General features: G+C 61.5%; 1 protein-coding gene across 1 annotated transcript; it reads left to right on the top strand.

Annotated features, from left to right (window-relative positions):
* On the top strand, nucleotides 1-27,947 carry KCP (kielin cysteine rich BMP regulator; the record flags this gene model as incomplete). Its single annotated transcript, XM_081102640.1, has 44 exons — nucleotides 1-79; nucleotides 2,355-2,521; nucleotides 3,095-3,284; nucleotides 3,373-3,449; nucleotides 4,038-4,122; nucleotides 6,514-6,581; nucleotides 6,814-6,910; nucleotides 7,054-7,136; nucleotides 7,325-7,418; nucleotides 8,201-8,289; nucleotides 11,036-11,129; nucleotides 11,261-11,340; nucleotides 11,417-11,510; nucleotides 11,845-11,930; nucleotides 12,002-12,083; nucleotides 12,305-12,457; nucleotides 12,546-12,652; nucleotides 12,728-12,821; nucleotides 13,661-13,834; nucleotides 13,959-14,041; nucleotides 14,189-14,282; nucleotides 14,374-14,562; nucleotides 14,803-14,973; nucleotides 16,256-16,432; nucleotides 17,206-17,291; nucleotides 17,552-17,642; nucleotides 17,772-17,854; nucleotides 17,958-18,051; nucleotides 18,960-19,133; nucleotides 19,367-19,449; nucleotides 19,945-20,065; nucleotides 21,166-21,245; nucleotides 21,438-21,537; nucleotides 21,948-22,036; nucleotides 22,358-22,460; nucleotides 22,553-22,695; nucleotides 22,972-23,144; nucleotides 23,220-23,331; nucleotides 23,428-23,529; nucleotides 24,289-24,453; nucleotides 24,985-25,291; nucleotides 25,424-26,473; nucleotides 26,829-27,509; nucleotides 27,883-27,947. The coding sequence occupies 42 exons, from the start codon at nucleotides 1-3 to the stop codon at nucleotides 25,699-25,701; spliced, it is 5,091 nt and encodes a 1,696-aa protein (XP_080958766.1). The 3' UTR covers nucleotides 25,702-26,473; nucleotides 26,829-27,509; nucleotides 27,883-27,947.
* Nucleotides 27,948-27,990: the final 43 nt, after the last annotated feature.

The following is a 27,990-nucleotide window of genomic DNA, read 5'->3' as shown; positions in this document are numbered from 1 at the left end:
ATGGCGGGGTTGGGGGCTGCTCGGCAGCTCCTCCTCCTCCGGCTCCTGAGCCTGGCGCAGGCCCAGGGGGTGGGCAGAGGTAAGTCGGGGAGGCAAGGGCTTAGGGTCGGCCAGGCAAGACCCGTCCTTGCTCAGACCAGTCAAAGGGAAGGAGCTGGGGCTGCAGCTGCCTCTCCCAGCCCTGCCTGGGGCTGGAGGAGCCCGCGTGGTGGGGGAGCTGGGAGGCTGGGATGCGGGGTCCAGGAGCGGGAGGGGGCTTCCCGCTATGGCCTCGGGAGGAATTCCTGCAGGCTGCAGCGGGGGAGAGGCTGCCCTGGAATCTGGGAGTCTGAAGTTAATTATTTGTCTTGAGAACCAGGGAAAAAGAGGCCCGCTGTGGGAGCTGACTGAATCTCTGAGTCTGGCTCTCCCCCAGCGGGACGGGCGGGAAAAGAGGGATCAGAGAGGGGAGCTGAGGACGGCTCCGCGGGGAGCAGCCAGGCTTTGTGCAACCCGCAGGCGCGGGACTGCCCCATCTTCCCTGGGGGCTCCAGAGGACCCCCAGCCTCTCCCGGGCCCTCTAATCGTTCCTGCTTGGGCCGGTCTGGAGGAGGATCATGGGGGATGGGAGTCGAGCTGGGGTGGAGGGTGTAAGATGCTGAGACCCCGTCTTGGACGCCCTTCACGGGCTGGCCAGGGAGGCAGCTGGTGCAGGAGCCAGGGCAGAGCGCCATTCCTGGTGGCCCTGCGCGGGGAGGGGGCGGCAGCGTGCACCAGAGGTTTGGGTGCCCACATCTGTTGGGCTGTTAGAACCTGGATGTGGGGGGTAGCAGGGCGGCTGAAAAGGTGGGTGGCACTTGTGAAAGGTCGCATTTGGACCGGCTGCTGGGAACCTGCAGGCGTGTGGCTTAGAAAGGCTGTGCCAGGGGCGGGGAGCTGCTGGGAACCTGCAGGCGTGTGGCTTAGAAAGGCTGTGCCAGGGGCGGGGAGCAGCTGGGAACCTGCAGGCGTGTGGCTTAGAAAGGCTGTGCCAGGGGCGGGGAGCAGCTGGAGGCGGGAGGGCTTGTCTTCAGCCTTCTTGGTAGAGGCAGAGGGAGAGCAGAGGAGAGGCAGAGTGGGCTGGGGACGCCTGGGTGGGACCAGAGCCCACGGGGTGTGGGGGAGGTGCAGGGAGCTGAGCCCCAGGTTTCTGAGTAGGTGGGGGTGGCATGAACCAAGCCAGGAACCCAGGCCATGCAGGTTTGGAAGAAAGGACAACGTAGGTTTGGGACTAGACTCTCCACCCGCCTTGGTGATGGCAGCGGGGTGGTGGGGAGCGTGGGCGACATTGGGCCCCTGCCTCACTAGTGTCCGTGAGAGAAACCCTTTTAGCCACTAAGGAGCTGCTTCTGCAGGAAAGACCCTCCCTCCCCCTCCTCCGCCCCTCTGTGCCCTGCCCCCCCACCTGGAGGTCTGCGGGGTGACTGTGGAGTTAGCTTGCCCCCTGCCACGGCTTTTCTGTCTCTGCCGGCAGGAGAGGAGTCCATGTGAGGTGAAAGTGGCTGTCCCCAAGCCTACGTCTGAGCTCAGAGGCCCCCCTTTCCCTCAACATAATGTCACCTAGAACCAGGGTCAGCTGTCTCCATTCCACCTGGCGCCTTGCAAGCTAGTGGGGGCCCTGCCAGCAGCTTCCCCAAACCCTTCAGGGAATGCAGCCTAGCCTCACTCTCTGGAACCCACCCTGCCCATGTGGGGTCCCCTGGCCCCTCGGTCACAGCCTGGACACTGTGGCAGGTCTTCAAGGTGGGAATAGAGAGTGGAGTTGCAGCACGCCCCCCCCAACACACACACACATACACACACACACACACACACACACACACAGTCTCCAGGAACGGCGCCTTCTGACAGCAGGCGGCTGGCAGGGTTTGCTCACACCAGAGCCCGGCACCTTCAAGCAGCCGCCTTTCACAGGTCAGCCGTCCTCTCCTGCACTTCAGCCTGTGCCGGCTCCTGGGCCTCCCAGCATGGCATGTCAGCTCCGGGCTGCCCCTGGCCACATCCCTGGCCCAAGTGAGGATGAATGACCCTGACGTGCAGGGAGGCTCTGGTCGAGATACTCCCTGTGCCCCCAGAGGCCCAGGATCCCTGGGGCTGGCACCTGCCTGAAAGGTTCCTGCTACTTGGGAAAGCTGGCCTGGGTCGCCTTTGTCCACTCAGGGCTCCCTCCCCTCCTCCCCTTCCAGATCTTCACTCTAACAGCCTCACAGACCCTGTCTCCTTCCATGGACGACGGTGGGCAGGTGGACGGGGAGGGGCACATCATTGGGAAGACAGGACCCAGGGCCTTGCTAGCCCCTCACCCCGAGGCCCACCCTGGATTCTTGTGCCTCCAGGTGGCGCTGTCTCCAGGGAGTCCCTGGGGCTTGCTGACATCCATGACTACCAGCAGCAGGCCCTGGCCCGCTCCTCAGACCCCGCTGGGGCCTCCCAGGAGCAGTGGCGCCCTCTGCAGGAGTCACTGAAAAGGCTGGAGGCTGAGGTGACACAGCTCAGAGAGCAGGTACGTTGGAGGCGGGCCTGTGTGCTGTGCGCGTGGGGTAGGGCAGACCTGTGTAGTGGGAGGAAAGGAGAGAAGAGCTGGGCTTGGGGGGAGGCGGCACTAGGGGACCCTAAATAGTTTTGTCTTAAATGTGCATGGAGAGATTCTTATCTGAACAGTTCTTAATATCATTTCTTTCATAAACATGAAGAACCTCCAGGGTATCTGTTTTGTCAACCCAGACCTTCATATTCTTTCATGTATTTGCAAACACTATAGAGCACCTATATAAGTGTATATAAAGCCCCGGGAAAGATTTTGAATGCATAAAGGACTTCCATTGTTGGGGTGGGAGGATGGGCTCTCCTCTGTCCAAAGGAGAAGCCTGGGGGCCCCATGCCCCCCTGGGGTCCGATCCAGACCTCAGGTCGTGAGAACTGTGACGGTTTGAGCTGGATGCTGACTGACTAGCGAGGGACCCACGTCTACCTGGACCTGTCAGATTTCCTTCTCATGCTGCCCCAGTCTTCACAACCCACAAGTCTGTGGGGGGAGCTGAGCCCGCACCTCCAACCCCCCAACTCTTTGCTCCAGAACAAGGACCTGCAGGAGAGGGTGAGGCAGCTGGAGTCCTGCGAATGCCGGCCCGCTTCTCCCCAGTGCTGGGCGCTGGGGCGGGCCTGGCCTGAGGGGGCTCGCTGGGAGCCTGACGCCTGCACAGCCTGCGTCTGCCAGGGTGGGGCTGCGCTCTGTGGCCCCAGGCCTGGCCTGCCCCAGTGCCGCGGTGAGTGCCATCCCACCTGCCTGCTGCACCGCTGCGGGGCCTGGAGATGGGCCTGGGGGCCTGAGTGACAGCGCTATCTCCTTCCCAGGCTGCAGCCACAACGGTCAGGCCTATGGCAATGGGGAGACCTTCTCCCCCGACGCCTGTACCACCTGCCGCTGCCTGGTGAGTTCCATGACCCACCTGAATGTCCCATACCTGTCCCCTTTACCTGGCTGCCTCCCTTTAGCTGCCTCCCTGTCCCTACCCCCAAGCCTGGCCACTGGTGGCCTTCAGCTGATTCTGAGTAGTTTTGCTTTCTGGGGCTCAACCCCCATGCACATGGAGGGCAAAGAGAATGCTGTTGCCTGGCTTCCTGCATCACCCCTCTCCTGTGGACTCTCACTGTCCCGGCTCGTCCATCTGCCCCTGTCATCTACCCACTTGTTCGCCCTCACCTGCCTCCAGAGCCACCTTCTTCCGGCCTGTTATTCCTCACTCTTTCGTTGAGGAAAGCCTTGGTCCCCTCCTAGGATCTCTCCACTCTGGGAATTTGGTGCCACCTGGGAGAGATGATTTCTGGGACCAGGGAAGTGATGGGGTTGGGGGTCGGATGTCTCTTTTCTGCCCTTGGACCAGGAGTCGCCCATGACCCTTGAGCAGACTCAGCCTCTTGCTGCCCTGGCAGGCCCCAGCCTGGGGGAGGTTTTGGTCCTGGGGGCCCCACCCTCCAGGCTTGTGGTGCCGGTGCTCCACCCGTCTGCCTCCCCACAGGAAGGCGCCATCGCCTGTACCCAGAAGCCATGCCCAAGGGGACCCTGCCCGGAGCCAGGAGCATGCTGCCCACACTGTGAGCCAGGTCAGCCTCCTGCCAGCCCCAGCCCCACTTCCCAACCTTATTCTGGGGCCCCGGGGCCATGGTCTGCCACCTGCCACCTGCCACAGGCCCGGAGGGTGCCTGCCCACTCGTTCTGGCAGGGCTAGAGGGCTCCAGTACTGAAGCACAGTCAGCAATATCCTGACTGTGGCCTGGGGCTACAACTGCCCTCTGGGAGCTTCTGGTCTTACTGAGAAGATACAAGATCAATGAACACGCCCTGGCTGGTAGCCCAGTTGGTTAGAGTAGCAGTCGCCAACCTTTCGGACCTCATGGGCCACCGGTTGGCAATCGCTGCTCTAGGCAGCCCCTCCTGCAGGTCAGCTCTGGGCCACTAGGTCCCTCCACCTGCCCCCCCCCCCCCCCCGTCCAGCGGTCACCAACCTTTCGGACCTCATGGGCCACCAGTGTTCTGAGAACCACTGGCTGGCGACCGCTGGGTTAGAGTGTTGTCCCCATATGCCAAGGTTGTGGGTTTGATCCCCAGTCAGGACACATACAAGAATCAACAAATGAATGCATACATAAATGGAACAACAAATCAATGTTTCTCTCTCTCTCTCTCTCTCCCTCCCTCTCTCTCTAAGATCAATAAAGTAAAAAAAAATCCAATGAACAGATTAAAAGGAGGTGTAGAAAGGCAGTAATTGGCAGGGGACTCCTACCCAGATCAGGTGCCAATGGGTTGTCTGAGCTAGATCTTCAAGCGAAAGTGGGATGTCACCAAAAAGAGACAGTGCTGCAGGGTCCTTTGGACACAAGATCGGGGGGTGGGGGGGGGGGGGAAGCTTGCAGGAAATCAGTTTGGAAAGGCCAGTGGGAACAGATTGCTGGAAGCCATGCAGTTTGAACTTCCTTCTGTGGGCAATAGGGAGCCACGGAGAGTTGAAGAGCCAGAGTGTGGCATGTTCAAAGAGCTGTTTTAGGAGTAGTCATCTGGCATATGCTAGATGCAGAGTGACCAATTAGGGGACTGTAAAGCGGAGTCAGGGATGGCGGTGGGGCAGAAGGAGGGGTATTTCTAAAGAACGGGAAGGAGCTGGTGACGGGTTGGATCCCACAGAAAGGGCAGTGGTGCCAGCGAGATGAAGAGAGCTGGGAGGAAGCGGAAGGCATGCTGCTGGGGCTTGTTGCCAGCTCATGATCAGGGAGACTGGGTTGTCGGATTTAGCAAATAAAAACACAGGATGCCCTGTTAGATTTGAATTTCAGATAAGCAAGCCATACTTTATTAGTGTAAGTATGCAACGTGGAACATACACTAAACAAGTATGAGTTGTTTATCTTGTCAACACAAGAAACATCCAGACACATAAATAATTTTTATAAGAGTGTGTTTGAGCCAAACTGATGACAAGCTCTCAAATGTTCTGGCGCATAACAGATTTGCAGCTTCTTTAATGCATTTGAAATTAAGGAGGGGAGATAAGGAAGGTTGGAGAAACCAAGGCAGGAATTGGATTCCAAGATAGTTAAGATTATGTGCTCTCTTGAGGGTGGTTTTGGCTTATTTCAAAAGTGTGTTAACCTAGTGGTACAATAAAAGCAAAGATCCCCCCCCCCCCACCACCACCACCAAAAAAAGAAAAACTATGTAAGTTTTTTACTAAGAAGTTATATGCCTGGGCATTACTACCCATCACGATCTGCCCAGTTAGGAATTCATGATCAGATCACCCTGTGAGGGGTGGATTTTTTTTTGTTAAAGGCACCCTGCCCTGGCTAGTGTTGCTCAATGGATAGAGCATCAGCCTGCGGACTGAAGGGTCCCAGGTTCGATTCCAGTCAAGGACACGTGCCGGGGTTGTGGGCTCAATCCCCAGCAGGGGGCCTGCAGGAGGTAGCCAATCAATGATTCTCTCTCATCATTGGCGTTTCTCTCTCTCCCTCTCCCTTCCTCTCTGAAATCAATAAAAATATATATTTTTTAAAAAGGCACCCCGCCCTGGCAGGTGTGGCTCAGTTGGTTGAGCGGGGTCGCATGCACCAAAAGGTCGCCGGTTCAATTCCCGGTCAGGGCACGTGCCCGGATTCTGGGTCTGATTCCCAGTTGTGGTGCATATGGGAGGCAACCGATCGATGTTCCCTCTCTCTCTCCCTCCCTTCTTCTCTCTCTCTAAAAATAAAAAGAAATTTAAAAAAAACATTTTTTAAAAGCACCCCTTCCTCAACACTTCCATCAGCTGTAAATAATGGAAATCGACTGATTGTGTTAGAGTCAGATGCTTTACTGCCATTTCCTGGAAAGTGGAAGTAAATACCAAGATCTCTGCCATCGACCACCCGAAGGTGCTCCCTTGTCGCGGGGCCCCCCCGGGTGCTCTGGCCACAGCCTCTGGGTCTCTTACTGGGGGACGGGCCTTGGTGTTGTAGGCTGCCCTGAAGGTCCCGGGGCTGGGGAGACGTGGCAACCCGAGCCCTGTGTCACCTGCACCTGCCAGGTAAGGAGTCAGAGCCTGTCCCCACCCACCACCGCCACCCAGGTCCCTGCTGCTCTGCTGGTAACCCCCAGGCCTGGCAGCGCCACCCCAACCTGGGGCCTGCCAGGGCTGCTGCTGCCACCCAGGCATCGAGGCCCAGAGCCCGCTAGGCCTGCCAGGCCAGCGGAGTAGCTCCCAGGAACCTGCAGTGGAGAGAGAGGGAGGGAGGGAGGGCTCAGTGTCTGCCCCACAGGCAGGGACCGTGCGGTGCCAGGGGCCCTCGTGCCCAGAGCTCACCTGCCTGGAGAGCTACACCCCACCGGGGGAGTGCTGCCCCGTCTGCCGGCCAGGTGACCTCCCCACCCTGCCTTCCCTCCACCCCCTCAGCCCCAAGGGTCCGGCACCTATTTGGGGTCATGCCTTCCTGGGGGTGATGCCTGCCTGCCCACCCCGCTCTCACCTGACCAGCCTGTCATCCTGGCACCCTCCCCAGGCTGTGAGTACGAAGGGCAGCTTTACGAGGAGGGGGCCAGCTTCCTGTCCAGCTCCAACGCTTGTCTCCAGTGCTCCTGCCTGGTGAGTCCCTGCACCCTCTGCCCAGGCCCTGCTCCTCCTGGGAGGTCCCCTGCTCTCAGCCTCACATGTATTCGGGCCTTTCACTCTCTGCCTGACCTGTGCCCACCTCCCAAGGGTGCCCACACCTGCCTGCCGTGCTCTCTCTGGGAGCCAGACCCAGAGGCTTTACAGCTGTTGGTATGTTACAGAGGAACCTGGTTCGCTGTGTGCCCATGAAGTGCCCGGCCAGCCCCTGCCCTGAGCCAGTCCTGAGGCCTGGCCACTGCTGCCCGGCCTGCCCAGGTGAGCCCTGGCTCTTCCCTAGGCGGCTCCAGGCAGGGCTGTCACGTCATTTCCTCACTCGGAGCCCACCCTCCTGGCTCGGACCTGGGGGTCCGGGAGCTCAGAGTCTGTCCGTGCCGCGCTGTGGTGGGGCCTCTGAGTGAGTTGCTCTGTGCAGGTCCCCGTCCGTGGGGTGGCTAATGATATGCTACCTTAATAATGCTGACTAGTACCTACTGTGTGCACCTAAGACCCGGTGGGCCCTGGGCAGACCACTAGAGGGTGACACTGCGTCACACACCAAGACTGTCCCCAAAGCAGGGGTGGAAGCAGGTACCAGGCTCCATGGAACCTCAGGGGGAGGAGACCTAGCCCAGGTGGGCACAGGAGGGCAAGCGTCCTGGGTGAACCTTGGGGATAAAGAGCAGTTGGCCAGGTGGCGAGTGGAGTAAGCCGAGGCCATCCCAGGAAGAGGGGGAGCTAGAGCAGAGGCTTGGGACCGGCACTCAGGAGGGAGTTTGGTGGATGGTAGGTGGGAAGGTGCAAGCAGACAGATCTCACACGGGGAGGCGGGGGGGGGGGGGGGGGGGCGGGGGGAGGGGGGCGTGGCACGCCGGGTCCTGGAAGGCATGGAAGGCGGGCCAGGAGCGAGGCCTTGCCCAGCTTGGGACGCTGGCAGCCAAGAGAGGTCTAGGCAGAGGCATGACCTGGTCTAGCCTGGGCTCAGAGGAGAGGGGGGGCAGACTGAAACTGGGGTCCAGGCTGGCTCCCATCGGGCCTCCTCTCTGCCCCTCTCCCCCCAGCCCCAGGCTGCACAGAAGGGGGCTCTCGCCGGGAGCACGGCCAAGAATGGACTGCACCTGGGGACCCCTGCCGGCTCTGCCAGTGCCTGGTGAGCCCCGACCTGCTCCTGGCCCCCCCCGCCCCCGCCCCCGGCCCACCATATTCGGCCTTCATTCCACTGAGCACATCCCAACGTCATTGTGAGGGGTCAGGGGTGGAGAGGGCCTGATCTGGGGTGGGGTCATGCCCGTCTGCATGCCCAGCTCTGAGCAGCGCATGGGTGCAGCATGGGTTGGTGAACTGGCCAAGGAGCTTGCAGCTAGAGGAGTGAGGCCGGGCAGGATGTGGCCGGTGGGACAGGCCAGGGAGGGCGAGACGCAGACGGGTTTGAGGTGTCTGGAACTTCGAGGTCTGATCAGTTGCCACAACGGCATGTGGCCACTGAGCCCTTGAGATGTGGCCATCCGATCTGAGACGGGTTTTAGGAATAAAATACACACCAGTTTAAAGACGAGTGCGAGAGAAAGGAGTGCACGCTATCTCATCATACGCTGTGCCGATCACATGCTGAAATAGCATTTTGGATATATTGGGCTGAGTGGAGCATCAACACCTAGTTTCGCCTGTTTCTGTTTTTTGGAATGTGACTACCAGAGAGTTTACAGTGACCACGTGGCTTGTGCTGTATTTCTGTGGGGCAGCACAGCTCTAGAACGTCTTCATGGGGGGTGGTGTTTACCTGGGTCTTGGAGGGTGAGTAGGATTTAAGCGGGAGGGGTGGGGGGGGGGGATGGGGACAGACGCTCCAGGGCTTATGGGCTGAATGTTTGAGACCCGCCCCCCCCTTTATGTGCTGAAATCCTAACCTCCAAGGTGATGGTATTAGGAGGTGGGGCCTCTGGGAGGCACTTAGGAGCTGAGGGAATGGGACAGGGGTCCTCAAACTTTTTAAACAGGGGGCCAGTTCACTGTCCCTCAGACCGTTGGAGGGCCGGACTATAGTTTAAAAAAAAACTATGAACAAATTCCTATGCACACTGCACATATCTTATTTTGAAGTAAAAAAACAAAACGGGAACAAATAGAATATTTGTATTGCATGTGGCCCGCGGGCCGTAGTTTGAGGACCCCTGGAATGGGGATCACGCCCTTAGGGCTTCAGCACCGCCACACACACACACACACACACACACACACACACACACCCTGCATGTGAGGACAAGAAAACAGCCGTCTATGAGCCAGAAAGCAGGTTCTCCCAACTGCTGGTACCTTGATCTTGGACTTCCAGCAGCCCAAGCAGAGGAGACACCAGGTGTAGGGACATCCGGGCAGAACCTGGGGGAGGAAGGTGGGGACCGGAGACCTACGGTTCAGGCAGGGGCATGCGGAGGAAGGCTGTTTCATGGGCCTGAAGCCAGCCACAGAGCACAGCCTGCCAAGGACTAAGGAGCCCATTGTGAAGGCCATGGACCCTCTACAACCATGTGCTTCCCTCCCTGTTCCCACTGGCCCCGCACACACCTGTGAGAAGAGTCACTGGCTGCCCAGACACTAATGGTGCTAGAGGCAGTGCGTCCAGGTGTGGGCGTGAGCTCCAGGGCTGGTCTAGGTGGCAAAGGCCAGGGGGAGTAGCAGCAGCTGCTGTTGGGTCGCTGCCAGCTTCCAGAGGTTGATGCCACACCAGACACCTCACCTCACGCCCATAACGGGGCTATGAGGAGAGGAATATTATTGCCTCTCTTTTTTTATTTTATATTCTCACCCAAGGATATTTTTTCAATTGATTATTTTTTTTAGAAAGAGTGGAGGGAATGGGGGAGAGAGAGAGAAACATCAATGTGAGAGAGAGACATTGATTGGTCGCCTCCCACACGTGCCCTGGGTATCAATCTGCAACCGAGGTACATGCCCTTGACCAGGAGTTGAACCCGGGGCCCTTCAGTCTGAGGGCCGATGCTCTAACCATTGAGCACTGCGTGTGTCTTTTGTTCCCAATGAATAAACTGAGTCACAGAGGACTTAAGTAGCAAGATAGGTTATACATCTACATGAGTTTCCTAGGGCTGCCATGACACAGTGCCACGAATGGAGTGGCTTAGCCAACAGAAATGTGTTGTCTCGTGGTTCTGGAGGCCAGGAGTTTGAGATCAAGGTGCGGTCAGGGTTGGTCCCTTCTGAGGGCTGTGAGGGAGGATCTGCTCCGGCCTCTCTCCTGGCTTCCGGCGGTTCAAGCTGTGGTGTTCCTAGGCTTCTGCCTTCATCTTCACGTGCTGCTTCCCGTGTGTGTGTGTGTGTGTGTGTGTGTGTGTTTATGTGCGTGTGTGCGTGCGCATGTGTGTATGTGTTTATGTGTGTGTGTGCGTGCGTGTGTGTGTTTGTGTGTATGTGTTTGTGTGTGTGCGTGTGTGTATGTGTTTGTGTGTGTATGTGTTTATGTGTGTGTGCGTGTATGTGTTTGTGTGTGTATGTGTTTGTGTGTGTGTGTTTGTGTGTTTATGTGTGTGTATGTGTTTGTGTGTGTGTGTGTTTGTGTGTGTATGTGTTTATGTGTGTGTGTGGGGGGGGGGGTGTCCAAATTTCCCCTTTTCACAAGGACACCAGGCATTGGGTTAGAGGCCACCCCACCCTGGCATGACCCTCACCTTAACTCTACCTCTACAACAGCCCTAGTTCCAAATAAGTCACATTCTGAGGTGCAGGGCGATGGAGGGTAGGAGTTCAACAGATGAATTTGTGTCTGTGGGGGACACAATTCCACTCATAACAACGTCTAATGAGTGGGTAGCTGGGACGCAAATGCTGTTTCTGCCACGTGGCTGAGCTCTGATGGCCTCATCCACCGCCCCTACCAGGAGGGCCAAATCCAGTGCCGCCAGCGAGAATGCTCCAGCCTGTGCCCATACCCTGCCCGGCCCCTCCCGGGCACCTGCTGCCCCGTGTGCGATGGTGAGTCCGGGGGTGGAGCCTGGAGGGGCTCCAAAGCTGATTGACGGCCCAGGCTCGGTCTCCCACGAAGGCCAGGACTTGGGGCAGTGGGGGACCCCTGAGGAGGGTCTAAGGCACCCTCTCCCCAACAGGCTGTTTCCTAAACGGGCGGGAGTACCGCAGCGGGGAGCCGGTGGGCTCCGGGGACCCCTGCTCGCACTGCCGCTGTGCTGTGAGTGTGGCCGCCCCGCAGGGAGGGCCTGGCCCCCGGGCCCGCCTCTCCAATGCTGACCAGGCCCTGTTGTCAGAACGGGAGCGTCCAGTGCGAGCCCCTGCCCTGCCCGGCTGCGCCCTGCAGACACCCGGGCAGGCTCCCCGGGCAGTGCTGCCCCGTCTGTGCCGGTGAGTGGGAGGCTGCAGGCCCTGGGTGAGGGGCAGGCCCTGGCCTGAGAGTCCCTGGCCGGTGGGTGCCGTTGCTGCCTTGGGCCTACAGGAGGCCCCCTTGAGTTCAAGTCCAGAGGAAATCCTTTATGGAACTGAGCTCCTGTCCCCACCAGGAGGGACTAGGTCCCCTTCTCATGGCACACGGGCACTGTGGTGGGGCCCTGGCTCCTGGGGGTGGGGGGCTGGCCGGGACCCCTGAAGGTGGCTGTCTTCATCAGGGTGGGAGGTAGATGTCAGGGGGAGTGAGGCGTGCCCGTCAGCCTCCAGTCCTGTCCCTCACCTTCCTGTCCAGGCTGTGAGTACCAGGGACACCACTATCAGAGCCAGGAGACCTTCCGACTCCAAGAGGGTGGCCGCTGCCTGCGCTGCTCCTGCCAGGTAGGCAGCCTGGTCTCACGCCCCAGATCGGCCTTCCTGAGGGCCTCTCACCCAGTGTCCCTCCCTCCTAGGCCGGCGAGGTCTCTTGTGAGGAGCAGGAGTGCCCGGTCGCCCCCTGCACCCTGCCAGACTCTGGTCCCCAGCTGTGCTCAGGTGTGTGTGGGGGAAGGGGAGAAACAGCGGCAAAGGGGCGCTGCTTCCAGTGGCTGGAGGTGGAGGGGTGTTCCTTCAAGTAAAGGGGGGCCTTGCTAAGGCCACCAACCCTCCCAGCGTATATTCAGAGGCTGCTGTGCGGGTGGAAAAGCTGGGGTCCTGGGAAGGGGAGGGCGGGTGGAGGTGTCTAGGTTGCCATGGTGACGGCCCCCTTGCTGTAGCCTGTGTGCTTGGTGGAGAGGAGTTTGCTGATGGCGTCCAGTGGGAGCCTGATGGTCAGCCCTGCACAGCCTGCTCCTGCCAAGACGGGGTGCCCGTGTGCGGGGCTGTGCTCTGCTCCCCAGCCCCCTGCCAGCACCCCACCCAGACACCTGGTGAGTGCCCCGCCCTGATCTGCCTTCCACCCCCGGCTGTGCCCCACCCGCCCTGATCAGCTGGGCTCTGACCGATCTGCCCGCCCAGGCACCTGCTGCCCCAGCTGTGAGAGCTGCACCTACCACGGCCAAGTGTATGCCAACGGGCAGAACTTCACGGACACAGACAGCCCTTGCCATGCCTGCCGATGCGAGGTACCCCCCAGGCTGGCTGCTGCCCTCTGAGCCCCTCCCAGGGCTGACCCCCTCTGCCCTCTCTCCCACTCCCAGGACGGGACCGTGAGGTGCTCCTTGGCTGACTGTCCGCCCACAACATGCGCCAGGCCCCAGAGTGGACCAGGCCAGTGCTGCCCCAGGTGCCCAGGTACGTGCTCCCTGGACCTGTCTGGCTCGGGGGACCTAGGCCTGGCCCTCCCGCCACCCGCTGGGCACAGCAGTCCCCTGAGAAGGCCACGGCCTCCTCAAGGCTCAGCCCGGCGAAGCTTGGAAGGCACAGGGCGTGGGTGGGAGGGAGACTTGTTTCTCCTTCATGTCCCCCTGTCACCCTTCTTCCCATCCAAGTCTCCGCTTCCCGCCCCGCACCACTCGGCTATCTTTGTCTATCTGCCCGTGTAACACACCACGTTCATGCCACACACCACGTTCATGCCACACACCACGTTCATGCCACACACCATGTTCATGCCACACACCACGTTCATGCCACACACCATGTTCATGCCACACACCACGTTCATGCCACACACCACGTTCATGCCACACACCACGTTCATGCCACACACCACGTTCATGCCACACACCACGTTCATGCCACACACCATGTTCATGCCACACACCATGTTCATGCCACACACGTTTGGATGTGCCCTGAGGGAAAGGGGGTGCTGGAACGCAGTGTGCCCCGCCCCCGCCCCCTGGAGAGTGTGCTAGGGCGGGTGGCACTCAGGAGCCCTTCAGCTTTTCACCCTCAAGGCACACACATGTGCCTGCAGGTGAAAGGACTGTACACACGCGTGTGTGCACACGCTCACACATACACACACGTGTGTGCTCAGAGAGACACCCATGCCTGCATCACAGCCCCCGCCTCTCCCTCTGTGGGGGCGGCTTCCACCATAGCTCCGGGCTCCAAGGGGAGAGGAGCTGTCTGCCGGCTCCTGGCGCCTTCAGTCTTGTCCCCATTCCTCCCCACCCCCTGCCCAGACTGTGTCCTGGAGGAACAAGTGTTTGCGCACGGCGAGAGCTTCTCCCACCCCCGAGACCCCTGCCAGGAGTGCTGGTGTCAGGAGGGCCACGCCCGCTGCCAGCCTCGGGCCTGCCCCAAGCCGCCCTGTGCCCACCCGCTGCCTGGTCCCTGCTGCCGCAACGACTGCCATGGTGAGGCGGACAGGAGGGGGGTCTCCTGGGATGGTTGGCCCCTCCTGTGGGCATTTAGGGCCGGGAGGGCATGACCTGGGGCAAGCAGGGCCTCCCCCAGGCCTCGAGCTGCCCCCTCCCCCAGGCTGTGCCTTCGGCGGGAAAGAGTACCCCCACGGAGCAGACTTCCCCCACCCCTCCGACCCCTGCCGCCTGTGTCACTGTCTGGTGAGTCCGCCCCGGGGTGGGAGGAGTCAGGGGAGCAGGGGTGGGGCCGGGGGCGGCCAGGAGCAGTCCACGCGGTGGGCGGGGAAGGGTGGAGGCCACCTCTGCCTCCGGCGCTCACCCTGCGCCGCGGTGCCTCTGTCCACGCAGAGCGGCAACGTGCAGTGCCTGGCCCGCCGCTGCCCTCCGCTGCCCTGTGCGGAGCCGGTCCTGCTGCCCCGAGAGTGCTGCCCGCAGTGCCCAGGTGAGAGCTGCACCCCGGGCCGCGCCTCCCCGGGGTTGGGGGCTCCGCAGCCTCTCCCCGGGCCCCCAGGATGCATGCCGTCTGGCCTCAGCCTCCCCCTCCAGCTGCCCGAGGCCTGGGGGCTTGGAGCCCGTGCGCCACCAGGAGCACTTCTTCCTGCCGGGGGACCCCTGCCACCGCTGCCTCTGCCTAGACGGCTCCGTGTCCTGCCAGCGCCTGCCGTGCCCGCCCGCGCCCTGCGCCCACCCGCGCCAGGGGCCCTGCTGCCCCTCCTGCGACGGTAACGCCCTGCCCGCAGCGCCCCGCCACCCCTGCCTCCACCTCCGGGCGGAGCCTCCCCGCGTGGTCACCCGCTGACTCCTGGCCGCCTTTCCCCAGCTCCAGCCTGGGCGCCGCCCCGCCTCCCCCTCCTCCTGGCCTGGTCCCCCCCGCTCAGGATTTGGGGGGGCCGTGCCCGGGAGGCGGTGGGCCTGGTAGACAGCCACCACAGCCCCTCGCCCTGCCCGGTCCCCACCCCCAGGCTGCCTGTATGAGGGGACGGAGCTGGCCAGCGGGGAACGCTTCCCGTCGCCCACAGTGCGGTGCCACCACTGCCTCTGCCTGGAGGGCAGCGTCAGCTGCGAGCCCAGGGCCTGTGCCCCTGCCCAGTGTCCTTTCCCTGCCAGGGGCGACTGCTGCCCTGCCTGTGACGGTGAGGGGCAGGGACAGGGGGTGGGCGAGGCGGGAGGGCTGGGTCAGGGTCATCCTCACTGGCCTGGAGAGGGCCCCATTCTTATTACACGAAGAAAGAAGAAGCCCTGGACTAAAGCCTGGGTTTGCTGCTGCCTCTGATGCTGTTTGGCTGTGTGACCGTGGGCAAGTTACATAACCTCTCTGGGCCTAATTTCTGTCAATGTTTGAAAAAACACATAACATTTACCATCTCAACCATTTTTAAGTGTGACTCTGGGCCTAATCTTAACTCCTGTAAAAAAAAAGAGTTGAACAAGACCAGTTCCCCAGTCTTCGGTCACTCCTGTTTATTATCTTAGCAATTGTTTCCAATACCCTCTACCACCTGTAACTTTATTTATTTAGTGTTTTTCTTCAAATTGGAATTTTAAATTGAAATTTATTTAGAAAGGAACCTTTATATCATACTGTAAATGGAAAACTAGATTTTCAAGAAGTAGTATATTACCATTAAAGTGAATACAATTGAAAATCAAATATTAAATTCAAGTCAGATACTTTTGCCTTCTAAGGCTTTGAGCCTGAGACTCACCTCCTGTTTCTCATTTTTACTGACTTTTTCTTTTAAAGAGAAGTTTTAGGTTCACAGCAAAATTAAGAGGAAGGTGTAGATTCTTCTCATATATCCCGCCCCCCTCCCCCCCCCAGGCACAGCCCCCCTCATTATCAGGGCCCCCCACCAGGGCGGTACATTGGTTACAGTTGATGAGCTCACACTGACAGGTCATTATCACCCAAAGTGCCTTCTTTTTCAAAAAGGTCAGAAAGTGTCAGCCGCTCAGGGCAAGCTGCCCCCCCCCACCCCCCCTCCCGCCCCTCCTTGATTGATCAGAGGGCTTGAGAGCATTGGAAAGGGGATGCCTTGGGCCCAGGCCACCTAAGTCATCTCAAGCAACTCCCAGCTCTAAGGCCAGGTTGGAAAAAATGGTGCCTTCTGGCCGGGCAGTGGCCTGCTGGGCATTCAACCCTAGGGACAGATTCCGTGTGGATTTTCCCTATAGATCGGACAGACAGGAAGAGTTTTCTGCCAGCTGAACGGGAGAAAGTTTGCCCTTTGGCCAGTCCAACTCTCCCCTCAACTCTCCACTTCTGTGTCCGTCAGCCTGGATGGAGGCCTCCCTCCCCACCGTGGCCATGTCTCTGAGGCCTTGGACTCAGGCCAGGGGCAAGCTTACAGTGGTGACTGCTGTCCTCTCACCCCTCCCTCACCCCACCCTGCCTCTCCCTGTCCTCTCTTCAAGGCTGTGAGTATTTTGGGGAGTCCTACCTGAGCGGCCAGGAGTTCCCAGAGCCCCGAGCACCCTGCAACCTGTGTACCTGCCTGGAAGGCTTTGTGACCTGCGGCCGCAGACCCTGTGAGCCTCTGGGCTGCAGCCACCCGCTCATCCCATCTGGGCACTGCTGCCCCACCTGCCAGGGTAGGGCAACGCCTGCCCTCCCACCGCCCACCCCTTCTGGACCTCCAGCAGCCCAGAGGCACGAGACAGCCGCCCTGCAGACCCACACCCTGCGTTTCCATCACGCGCCTCCACTGTCTGTGTCCTCTGTCCCTGCTGTCCCCTCTCACTGGTGTTGGGCTCACCAAATAACTGGTTCCTGTGCTTCCAGACCTTTCTGCTCTTACGTTGTCCTGCTGCCTTCCTAAAACAGCACATCACTCAAAACTATTCCCACTGCCCTGGGTGCCCCGGGGGCCCTGCCCATTGCTCACCTTCCTCTGTGAGCCCACCTCCATGCTCCACCGCCTCCCTGCGTGCAAAGCTCACCACTTACAGCCCGGTGAAGCCTCTCCTCACCCACCTTCCCAGCCACCCTCTCTCCCTCTCAGACCCGTAAGCTTTGAGAGGTCCCAGGCCGGCTGTGTGTGCATGTGTGTATGTGTGTGTGAGAGTATGTATGTACGTGAGTGTATGTGAGAGAGTATGTGTGTGTGAAAGTATGAGTGTGAGTGTATGTGTGTGAGAGTATATGAGTATGAATGTGTGTAAATGTGTGAGTGTATGTGTGTGAGTGTATATGTGAGAGAGTATGTGTGGTGAAAGTATGAGTGTGAGTGTATGGTATTGTGAGTATATGTGAGTGTGAGTGTATATGTGTGAGAGCGTGTGAGTGTGAATGTGAGTGTGAGTGTGTGAGGCAGGAGACGGTTCTGTTGACAGCAGCTCTCCCACTGCCTTCCCTGCTCTGCCAGGATGCCTCTATCATGGAGTCACTGCTGCCCTAGGAGAGACCCTCCCTGACCCACTGGACCCCACCTGCTCCCTGTGCACCTGCCAGGTGAGGTGGCCCTTGGGGGACCCGGGAACCTTCATCCCTGACCCTCCTTTCTGGCCGGGGTATTTCTTCCACCCCAGTCTCACAGGGCACCTCTGCCTGTGACAAGTGGGACAGGACTGGACTCAGGCCTCCTGGCCAAGCCAGGGGGTTTGGGCCTGGCAGGCCCGGTGGGGGTGCCCCATCTTGGGGCAGTGTGAAGCCTGGGTTGAGGGTGTAATGACATGGGGATCAGGAAGTGGCAGTGTGACCTCTCTCCCCAGGAAGGTTCCATGCGCTGCCAGAAGAAGCCATGTCCACCTGCTCTCTGCCCTCACCCCTCCCCAGGCCCTTGCTCCTGCCCTGTGTGCCACAGTGAGCTGCCTTCCCCACACCCAGGCCCCCAGGGCCCCTCCCGGCCCCTCCTCCTCGCCTTTCGCCAGGCCTGAGGTTGGACAGGGCAAGGTGGCACAGCGTCCCACCCAGAAAGCATGTCGCCCACAGGATGCTTCTCTCAGGGCCGGGAGCACCAGGATGGGGAGGAGTTTGAGGGGCCCTCAGGCAGCTGCGAGCGGTGTCGCTGTCAGGTATGGCAGGGAGGTGGCAGAGGGGGCTGGGGTGCTGGCTGGACACACTGCTCCCAGGGCACCCAGCCTAGGGAGCAAGTCACTGACCCAGCATCTTCTGCAGGCCGGCCACGTCAGCTGTGTGCGGCTGCGGTGCCCACCCCTGTCCTGCCCACTCCAGGTCACCGAGCAGGGGAGCTGCTGCCCTCGCTGCAGAGGTGTGCCTGGCCGGTGGGGCTGCCCCTTGCTTCTGCCCCTGGGCCCAATGCGCCCCCATCTGCCCCACCTCCTTTCCCTCAAACTCCCCTCCTGTCTTCCCACCTCCCTGCCCACCAATCTGCCCTCCCACGCCTCCGTCTTGAGACTTCACCGCTGTCCTCCTTCAGCTCTTCTTACCTGGCCCTGCCCCTGGCCTGCCCAGACCATCTCCCCCTCCAGAGGCTTAGTAGAGCCCCCTCAAAGCTGCCCCCTGCCTAACCACACCCCATTCATCATCATGATCACATTTACGGAGCATATGCCAGGAGCTAGGCACTTCAATCCACACAAAGATCTTAGCAGGGAGGCACTATGATTATTATTCCTGTTTCACAGATGGGAGAACTGAGGTGCAGAGAGGTAATATAACTGGCAGGTGGCAGAGACAACCTTTGCTTCGAGGCTGCCTGAATAGGAGCCTTTCTGACGTGCCCTCTGCCCAGCATGGCATAGATTCCAGAACCATGACAGCATCTCACTGTGCGGGGGCAGCACAGAGGAAATTCTGTTTAACAGCTATGGAGTCCGAGGCTGGGAGAGATTGAGTTACCTTTCATTCACTCTGCATGCATGTGTTAGGTACCTGCTGCCTGCCAGGTACTGGTGCTGATGCTGGGCTACCACAGGCAGAGCCTGCCGCCTGGCCTTGGGTTTAGCAAGCAGACGTGCCAGGGGTAACAGCCCAGGAGTTCCGAGCCCAGCTGTGTCTTCCCTCCACCGCAGACAGCAGTTCTGCCAGGCCACCTCCCCACCTCACCCCTGCAGATCCCCTCCCAGGCCAGACCCCAGGCCCGGCTGACCACCCAGGGTGGGCCATGGGGGTCATACAGAACCCAGACTCAGAGTCACCCCTGCCCACCTGGGACAGGCTGCCTGGCCCACGGGGAGGAGCACCCTGAAGGCAGTAGCTGGGAGCCTCCGGATAGCCCCTGCTCCTCCTGCATGTGTCGCGAGGGTATTGTCACCTGCGCCAGAGTCCAGTGCGTCAGCTCCTGTGCCCATCCCCGCCAGGGGCCCAGTGACTGCTGCCCTCGATGCTCTGGTACTGGGAGCCTGGGGTGGGGTGGGTGGCAGGGAGGTAGTGCCTGGTCAGCATCTCCCTGCCTTGGCACTGGGTGGGGCAGCAGAGACAAGCCTTTCCAGAAGTGGCTCCCATTTTTGTACACACCCCAATCCTGGGGGCTGGGGTCCCTGGGGGACAGAGAACCCCACCCCTGGCATTGCTGCCAGCCTGAAGGCTCCCTGGTCCTATTCTGCTCTTACCCCACCCCCAAGACTGTGAGCATGAGGGCCGGAAGTATGAGCCAGGGGACAGCTTCCAGCCTGGCGCAGACCCCTGTGAAGTGTGCATCTGTGAGGTGGGTGAGGGCCATGCTGAGGGGTGGGGCACCATGGGGGCAGCCTGGACACTGTGGGCAGCAGGCACTAGGAGGGTCAGAGACAGGAGAGTGTCCCAGTGGCCAGGAGGTGAGGCAGGGCTTGGGGCGAAGAGCCAGTAGGGCCCAGAAGTCTGGGGTTAGCCGTGGCACCGGTGCTGACTGTGGGGAGGCAGTGGGCAGGCCCTCCTGGCAGAGTGGGTGTGAATAGGATGGGCGAGGAGACACCTGGGAAGTGTTTGGGGCCACTGAGAATCTCCATCAATGGGGAGCAGGCAGTGGGGTTGGGAAAAGGGTGGCATGAGAGTACAGGAGGGTCAAATGGCACAGAAGGTTCAGGCCCAATGACTGGAAAGGGAAAGGGAAATCATCGCTGGGGATTAGGGGTGAGGAGCCAGTCTGGGGGCTGTTGAGGAGGTGCTGCAGGCACACGGAGGGGTCTGGGGCCCAGCCCTTGCTCACTCATTCCTGTTGCAGCTGCAGCCCGAGGGGCCTCCCAGCCTTCGCTGTCACCGACGGCAGTGTCCCAGCCTGGTGGGCTGCCCTGCCAGCCAGCTCCTGCCCCCGGGGCCTCAGCACTGCTGTCCCACCTGTGCCCGTGAGTCACTGATAGAGGGGAGCAGGGCTGCCACCCCCTGACTGACACCGGAAGTGCCAGCCAGCTCTCTGCCACAGTCCCAGCCCCAGACCTTTCCTGAGTCCAGAGGACTGTTCTAGAAGCCCTCACCCTGCCCTGGCGGGTGAGGCTTGCACCACCCTAAGGGGAACGGGGAAGCTGGCAGGGACCTCTTGACTCATTTTGCCCAGCAGGGGGTGCTGTGGGGGTGGCAGTTGTGCCAGCTGCTGGCTTTTGAGGGCAATGATGTCAGGTCAAGATGGGCAGTGAGTGGCCCAGTTCCAGAGGTGGGGAGAGCCATCTTATCAGCACTTGTGCTTCAGGAAAAGAGAAAAGACGAACACTTATTAAGCACCCCTGCATGCCATGCGCTGCTTGGTGATTTTATTTTTTTAATATATTTTATTGATTTTTTACAGAGAGGAAGGGAGAAGGATAGAGAGTTAGAAACATCGATCAGCTGCCTCCTGCACACTCCCTACTGGGGATGTGCCCGCAACCAAGGTACATGCCCTTGGCCGGAATCGAACCTTCGGACCTTTCAGTCCGCAGGCTGAAGCTCTATCCACTGAGCCAAACCGGTCAGGGCACTGCTTGGTGATTTTAATAAGCAGTATCTCGTTTAATTTTCACAGTTACCCAGTGAGGTAGGTATTATTATTATTATTCCCTTTTTACAGATGAAGGAACTGAGGTTCTGAGAGGTTGACTGATCTGCCTAAAATGGCACAGGCACTGAGGATTGGAACCGGGTTACCTGGCTCTCTGCTTTCTTGTGCCGCTTTAGCCAGGCGATATGAAGGGAGCCAGGCCGGGAGCAGGCAGCACGGCGTGTGGTCCCGAGGGGCCTCAGCCTAGGGAAGCCACACGTGGTCAGTGTCCAGCCCCCTCCGCCCAGTAGCCTAGCAAAGTTCCTCTAGAAAAGTCCAAACTTTTCTCTGCTGAACCAGCGGGAAAGGATTTATCCTTCCTGGAGACAAGGGCCGGGGACATGGGTCTGAGGATAGAGTGGGTGAGTGCGATCCCCTGGGCTTACATCCCTTGCCCCCCTTTTAGCCTCAATTGCATTCTTGTCTACACAGAGGCCTTGAGTAACTGCACGGAGGGCCTCCTGGGGTCTGAGCTGGTCCCGCCGGACCCCTGTTACACCTGCCAGTGCCAGGTGAGCCCTCGGCCTTGGGGATTCCCAGAGCTCCAAGAACCGCCTCTGTGGGCTGGGGCCGAATCTCCCGCCGCAGCTCCGGGATTCCCACTCACCCGGCATTCGCCCACCCGTCCTGAATGTCACATTCTGCGAAGAGCCGGCTCCCTCCCTGCCATTCTCCACCCACCGTGTTCTCATGCCCTTTCACAGGACCTGACTTGGCTCTGCATTCACCAGGCCTGTCCTGAGCTCAGCTGTCCCCCATCAGAGCGCCATACCCGCCCTGGGGGCTGCTGCCCTGTGTGCGGGGGTAAATGCTGGCTTCGTTCTTTTGTAGAGATGGAGGGGTTGTCATTGGGGTGGAGGAGAGGCCCTGAGGCAAAGGGAGGCAGAGAATGAAGCCTGGATTCTCAAGGCCTGGCCTGAGGCCTGTCAGTGGGCTCAGTACCACAGGCCCCTGGTAGGGTATTGCACTGCCCAGCTGGCAGCCAGGCCCGAGGAGGGCTCCAGCCTATGGCTCTTTCGGCTTCCAGAGCCCTCTCCACACCCCCGGTGCAGGGTCTGCCCTCTAGTAGGCCCCCTGCATGTGGTTGAAGAAATCAATGCCATCAGAGTGCTAAGGGGGGGGGGGGCACCCCTGCTGTGGGCCTTCAGGGCGCGCTCCAGGGAGGAGGGATGCAGCTGGAAGGACAGCGCTCCCCCAGCCTCATTTCCCATCAGAATGTGTGGTGGAGGCCGAGGGCCGGAGAGTGGCGGATGGAGAGAGCTGGCGGGACCCCAGCAACGCCTGCATTACTTGTACCTGCCATGTGAGCTGGGGGTGAGGCGCGGGGGTGGGGGGCCTTATAGAAGAGGGGAGCCTCAGGACGCTGGGCCAGTGCCTATGGGGGTGTGTGTCTTTGAGGTCATTAGGAAAGGGCGCCCCGCTGGGTGAGAGGGGGCAGAGGCATCCCTGTGCTGGGCACGGGGCTGAGGGCTGGACTTCAGGCCCCACCTGAACAGGAAGTGGTGGTTCTTCTGGAGCAGCTCCGGGGAGAAGGGGCTGCTGCTTCAGAACTGAGCCCCCAGAAGTGTGACCGGGGACCCCGGGTCCTACCGGAAGTCCCTACAGCAGTGGCCTCTGTCCTCAGCGGGGCCGCGTGGAGTGCCGCCTTGAGGAGTGCCAGGCCCTCTCCTGCCCACACGGCTGGGTGAAGGTGCGAGACACTGGCAGGTGCTGTGAACGATGCCAAGGTGCGGGCCGGGTGCTGGAGGGAGCAGCACCGAGACCCAGGGTGAGGCAGGGGCAGCTGACCTTTGCCCTCCCCCCCCCCAAGTCCCGTCAGCTCCCGCCCAGTCATGTGAGCAGCGGGGCCGAGAGGTGGCCTCCGGGGAAAGCTGGGCCGTGGACCCCTGCACCAGCTGCTCCTGCGTGGCCGGCGCCGTGCGCTGCCAGAGTCAGCGCTGCCCGCCGCTCTCCTGCGGCCCTGTGAGTGCCCGTCTAGGGCGGGGTCGGGGGTGAGTGTGCACGTGGCACCGCCGCCTGGTGCAACGGGCTGGGAAGGAGGGACCGGGCTGGGGCCCCGGCCGCGGAGCTGGGGGCGGGGGGCGCGGCGCAGGCTCCTGCAGTTCCCGGAGCGACCGCCAGGCGGCGCCCTGAGCCCGCTCGCAGTGCGTCTGGGAGCCCGAGCGCCCCGGTCCTCAGAGGCTCTGCGTGGGGCTCCGCCGGGACCGCGCGCCTGACTCTGTCCCGGGCGGAGGCCAGGACGAGGCTCCCGCCCTGAATCCCGGCAGCTGCTGCCCCCGCTGCCTGCCGCGGCCGGCTTCCTGCGTGGCCTTCGGAGACCCCCATTACCGCACCTTCGACGGCCGCCTGCTGCACTTCCAGGGCAGCTGCAGCTACGTGCTGGCCCGGCACTGCCGCGGAGGGGACTTCAGGTGCGCAGCGCCCCGCCTGCTCCCTGCCCCGCACCCGCTCCTGCTGACCACCGCGCCCGGCCTCTCGCTCCGCAGTGTGCACGTGACCAACACTGACCGGGGCCGGAGCGGCGTGGCCTGGACCCAGGAGGTGGCGGTGCTGCTGGGCGACGTGGCCGTGCGGCTGCTGCAGGGCGGGGCGGTCACGGTGAGGCGAGCCGAGGGCCGGGGAAGGGCAGTCCCGCGCCGCCGTCCAGGCCTCCGCCCAACGTCGCCCCCCCCTCCCGCCCTCCCTCTCCTCCAGGTGGACGGGCGCCCGGTGGCCCTGCCCTTCCTGCGGGAGCCGCTGCTGTACGCGGAGCTGCGGGGCGGCACCGTGATCCTGCACACCCAGCCGGGGCTCCAGGTGCGGCCTGGCCGTGGGGGTTGGGGTGGGGGAAGGAGGGGCCTGGGGGTGCTCAGGCTGCTGTGTCCGTGGAGGGCGTGGGGGTTACCAGCTACTTCCCGGGCCACACGGAGGTGGGAGAGTCCAGAGGCCTCCTGTGCAATGAAAGTTCTGAGCCTGGTTTCTAATCTTGGCTCAGCCATCGGCACACTGGGCCCTGGGCCTGGACCAGTCCTCTGTGGGCTGGTTTCCTCGGTGGTAAAATCGGGGAAGGATTCGCGGAGGGTCAGCTGAGGTCGCCTAGGGCCTAGGTGGCTTCAGGAGTCCCTCCAGCTCCCAGGCCGGGAGTGAGGCGCCCCCCGCATCCAGCAGGAGCACACTTTGTAAATTCCTAGAATAGGGCTCGGCTACACTTGGGATACAAACTCTGACTGCGTCCTGCCCGCTGTGAGGCCCGAGCACCCGGGAGAGAGTCTATCTCTGCATTCACCTGGGGGCCCGTTCAGGGACGCTGACGGCCGTGCCTTCCTGGGAGCGGTGCTGGCGGTCACAGTCCGGCAGCCTGAGCCCGCGGGGCCGGGGCCTGGGCCGGGCCGCCTCCCCATGGAGAGCCCCCCCCTACAGCAGGGGGCGCGCTGACACAGTGTGTGCGGCCAGGGCGCCTCCCCCATGGAGAGCCCCCCCCTACAGCAGGGGCGCGCTGACACAGTGTGTGCCTGCGGCCAGGGCGGATCTTGGGCTTGTGTTTCCCCTCTCTCCAGTCCCAGCCTCCCCACACAGGTGCTGTGGGATGGGCAGTCCCAGGTGGAGGTGAGAGTGCCTGGCTCCTACCGGGGCCAGATCTGTGGGCTCTGTGGGAACTTCAATGGCTTTGCCCAGGATGATCTGCAGGGCCCTCAGGGGCTGCTCCAAACCACGGAGGCTGCCTTTGGGAATAGCTGGCAGGTGAGTGATACAGGAGCCGGGAGCCTGGGGGGCGGGGATCGGGCCGGAGACGGCACAGTTGAGCACTAGTCTCAGAGCAGCCCTTTGGCGTGGACATGGGGAGCAGGGTGGACACAAGATGGGCTTTGGGACTCTTAGGCTGGCTCGGGAGCTTCTTGCCTGGCATGGAGCGGGAGGAGGCAGAAAGGCCTGTTGAAAGAGGCCTCATCATCTAACTCCCCAAGCCCTGCGTTGCTACTCACAGGCTGTGTGACCTTGAACAAGTTACTTGCGTGCTCTGGGCCTTGGTTTGTCCCCAAAATGGGGACAAAAGAAAAGTCCTCACGCTTTCTGTGCTATTCTTTTTTTTCTTCTTTATTGATTAAGGTATTACTAGTACATATGTGTCCTTATCCCCCCATCCTTTGCTATTCTTGTGAGGGGGTTTTTGAAGCTCAAACAAAACACTGGGTGGGAAATGCTTTGAAGAACGGCAGGCAAAGGCCAGCTTCCCAAGGATGCGGTCACGCCAGGGCCACTTTCCCCACCCAGGTCCCCGAGGGGCCGGGACCTGGCCGGCCCTGTTCCAAGGGCCGGGAGGTGCATCCCTGCCGAGCAGCAGGCTACCGTGCCCGGCGTGAGGCCAACGCCCGGTGCGGGGTGCTGAAGTCCCCCCCGTTCAGTCGCTGCCATGCCGTGGTGCCGCCGGAGCCCTTCTTTGCCGCCTGTGTGTATGACCTGTGTGCCTGTGGCCCCGGCTCCTTGGCTGACGCCTGCCTCTGCGACGCCCTGGAGGCCTACGCCAGCCACTGTCGCCAGGCAGGGGCGACGCCAGCCTGGCGGGCCCCGTCGCTCTGTGGTGAGCCAGCAGTGCCCGGGGTGGCATGGGGAAGGGGGTGGCACAGAGGGCCAGATCTGGGTGGGGGAGGCACAGGGAGGGCTGCAAGGGGTGAGCAGGTGACTGGAGCCCTGCCTTCCCCTCTGCCTGCAGTGGTGGGCTGCCCCCTGGACCGTGGCTTCGTGTTCGATGAGTGTGGCCCGCCCTGTCCCCGCACCTGCTTCAACCAGCACGTCCCCCTGGGGGAGCTGTCTGCGGACTGTGTGAGGCCCTGTGTCCCTGGCTGCCAGTGCCCCGCAGGCCTGGTGGAGCATGAAGCCCACTGTATCCCACCCGAGGCCTGCCCCCCAGTCCTACTCACTGGGGACCAGCCACCCCGAGATCTGCTCAGCCCCAGCCAGGAGTCCCGGGGGACACCTGACCCAGGATGACAGCGACCGGGACTCATCAGACCAGAAGTCTCTCCTTGGAGAGCAGCTCCCACCCTGGCCAGAGCTTCAGCGAGAGTGCCCTGCGCTGGCACTGGGAGCCTGGGCCCATGTCCCACAAAAACCCCAGCCGTGTTGAGTCAGGAGCAGTAAACTCAGGGCCTGACCTAAGGCTGCCTTGTGTGTGTGCGTGTGCTTCCTCCTGGCGCTGGGGTGGCGACATGGGCTGCTTGGGACATGGCGGCCAGAAGTCAGGTCCCCAGAGTCAGAGCGGTGGCAGCTGTGGGGATTCAGCTCTGGACCTTGCTCCAGGAGGCTTGGTGGGCGCCGGCCGCGGCTCAGATACCAGGGTCCTGCATGATTGCGCTCAGGGGCTTTGTCTGGCTCCTGTTTGTCCATCTCCAGTCCCTAGTGGCACTGGGAGAGGGGGAGGGGACATCTGCTCGGACCCCTACTCCATGGCGCAGGCAGCTACACCTGCGGGCCTACGGCTCCCTTGCAGCCCCAAGCAGGTCTTGGCTCTGTACCAGCACCTGTTCCGATGCCCTGCAGGCCTGGGCCAGCTCTGGGCTGCACTTTGGCAGGTGAGGGAGGCAGGGCATTGCCTCTGAGGGGACAGGGCCTCTGTGGGCCTGACCCAACCTTGCCTCCCCAGGTGCAAGAGGGCCGGGCCTGCCCCTCAGGCCTGGAGCAGCCCACCGTGCTGCTGCAGATGGCATGGAGCCAGCCGGCCCAGGAGCAGGGAGGGGCTGCCTGGGGGTGTGGCAGAGGCAGGGTGGGTACCCTCTCACATTCTGGCACCCCATCTTTTTGCAGCTCCTGTGGGACTTGGAGCTGCTGGCTGGGGCGGGGCTGGGCCTCTTCTGGCCTCCGCAGGCCCAGTTCTGCGGTCTGAGGGACCAGGCCCAGTGTGTGTAGAACCAGCGCAGCGAGGCCCGTGGTAGGGTGTGTGGGGACTCGGAGCAGCTGATGAGTGGGGTGAGCGGGGCTTGGCTGAGGCAGGGGGGTCACTGTGACATTGGGGCAGTCATAGTGGTGAGGACAGTGGGAGGAGCGTGGGCTATGGAGACAGACGGATCCGGTTCAGATCTGTTCCGACACGGTGTGGGCTGTGGCCTCTGTTCCCTCAGCCACACGACGAGGAAGAGGACATCCTTCTCGGAGGGCTGCTGGGGGCACCGACAGCTCACCCACGAGGAGGGTGTAGCTGTGCCCGCAGCACGGGGCCTGCTCGTTCTGTGCCGGCTGCTCCCGTCCCCCAGCCAGCACCCATCCTGGTCAGTCCACTGCGTGGTGATGCCCAGAAGCCTTAGACATGGCTGCAGCGTGGGAGGAGAGCAGCTGGCAAGGCCCTGAGCGGCACACTGGGCGCCCCCCGCAGACCTCCCTCCAGGAAGAAGGGTGCTGTGGTGACTGGGAGCAACGGCTGTCTCCGGTCCAGCACAGCCACCAACTGCCGAGGCCCTTCGGGCAGGTTGGCAGGCGGGTCTGGGCCGAGGCCTCCCAGGCGAGAGCAGGAGGGTGTGTCCAATGACCTGTCCAGACCACCTGCCGGCCAGGACTGCAGGCTCATCTGAGGGCTCCCCTGGGCAGGAGGGACCCCTTTCCAGGCTCCTGCACCTGGAGGGGCAGGGGAGGGCATCATCCAAGGGCATGGATGCCAGGAGGGGGCATCTCAGGGGCATTTTAGAGGCTGCCTACCAGCTGGTGCCTTGGGACTAGGCCACCCCCTAATCCTTCCAGCATTCCAGGCTGTGCTCCTCACACCAGGCTGGGGACACCCTGAGCCAGAACCATCAGTTCCTGGAGGGGTGAGTCTTTCTCCCAGGGAATCTGTGCACTGGGTGTTGCCACATAAAGAGACTGAACACTGGCCCTTTCCCTGGCCTCCTTCCACAGCCCAGCCCAGCACCCCTCCTCACACACATGGTCCTCCTGGGGCTCTCGCTCAGTTGCACCCATATGGTTGCCCGCAGCCCCTGGGAAGGGTAACCCCCAGGTCCAGCTCCCAGGATTCAGTGGTGGGTACAGGGGCTGGGGCAGGTCACCCCGCATGGTGTTTGAATGTTGGGTGGGAAGGCTTAGCAGCTGCTGGGGGTGGGGAGACTGGCAGACAGGCTGCCCCTCCCCTTCCAGAGCCCAGATGCAAGAGGTGCAGCTGAGGCAGCTTTTGCACACCTACAGGGGGCTGGCTGCAGACCCATCATCAGCCCCAGATCTGGGGGAAGCCGGGAGTGCCGCAGAGCCAGGTGGGAGAGCCCTGGCGTGCCTGCAGAGCCCACACCTGGGATG

Source organism: Myotis nattereri (assembly GCF_964212035.1).
Source record: "Myotis nattereri genome assembly, chromosome: 11".
NCBI lineage: Eukaryota > Metazoa > Chordata > Mammalia > Chiroptera > Vespertilionidae > Myotis > Myotis nattereri.
This window is presented reverse-complemented; position numbering and strand designations above follow the sequence as displayed.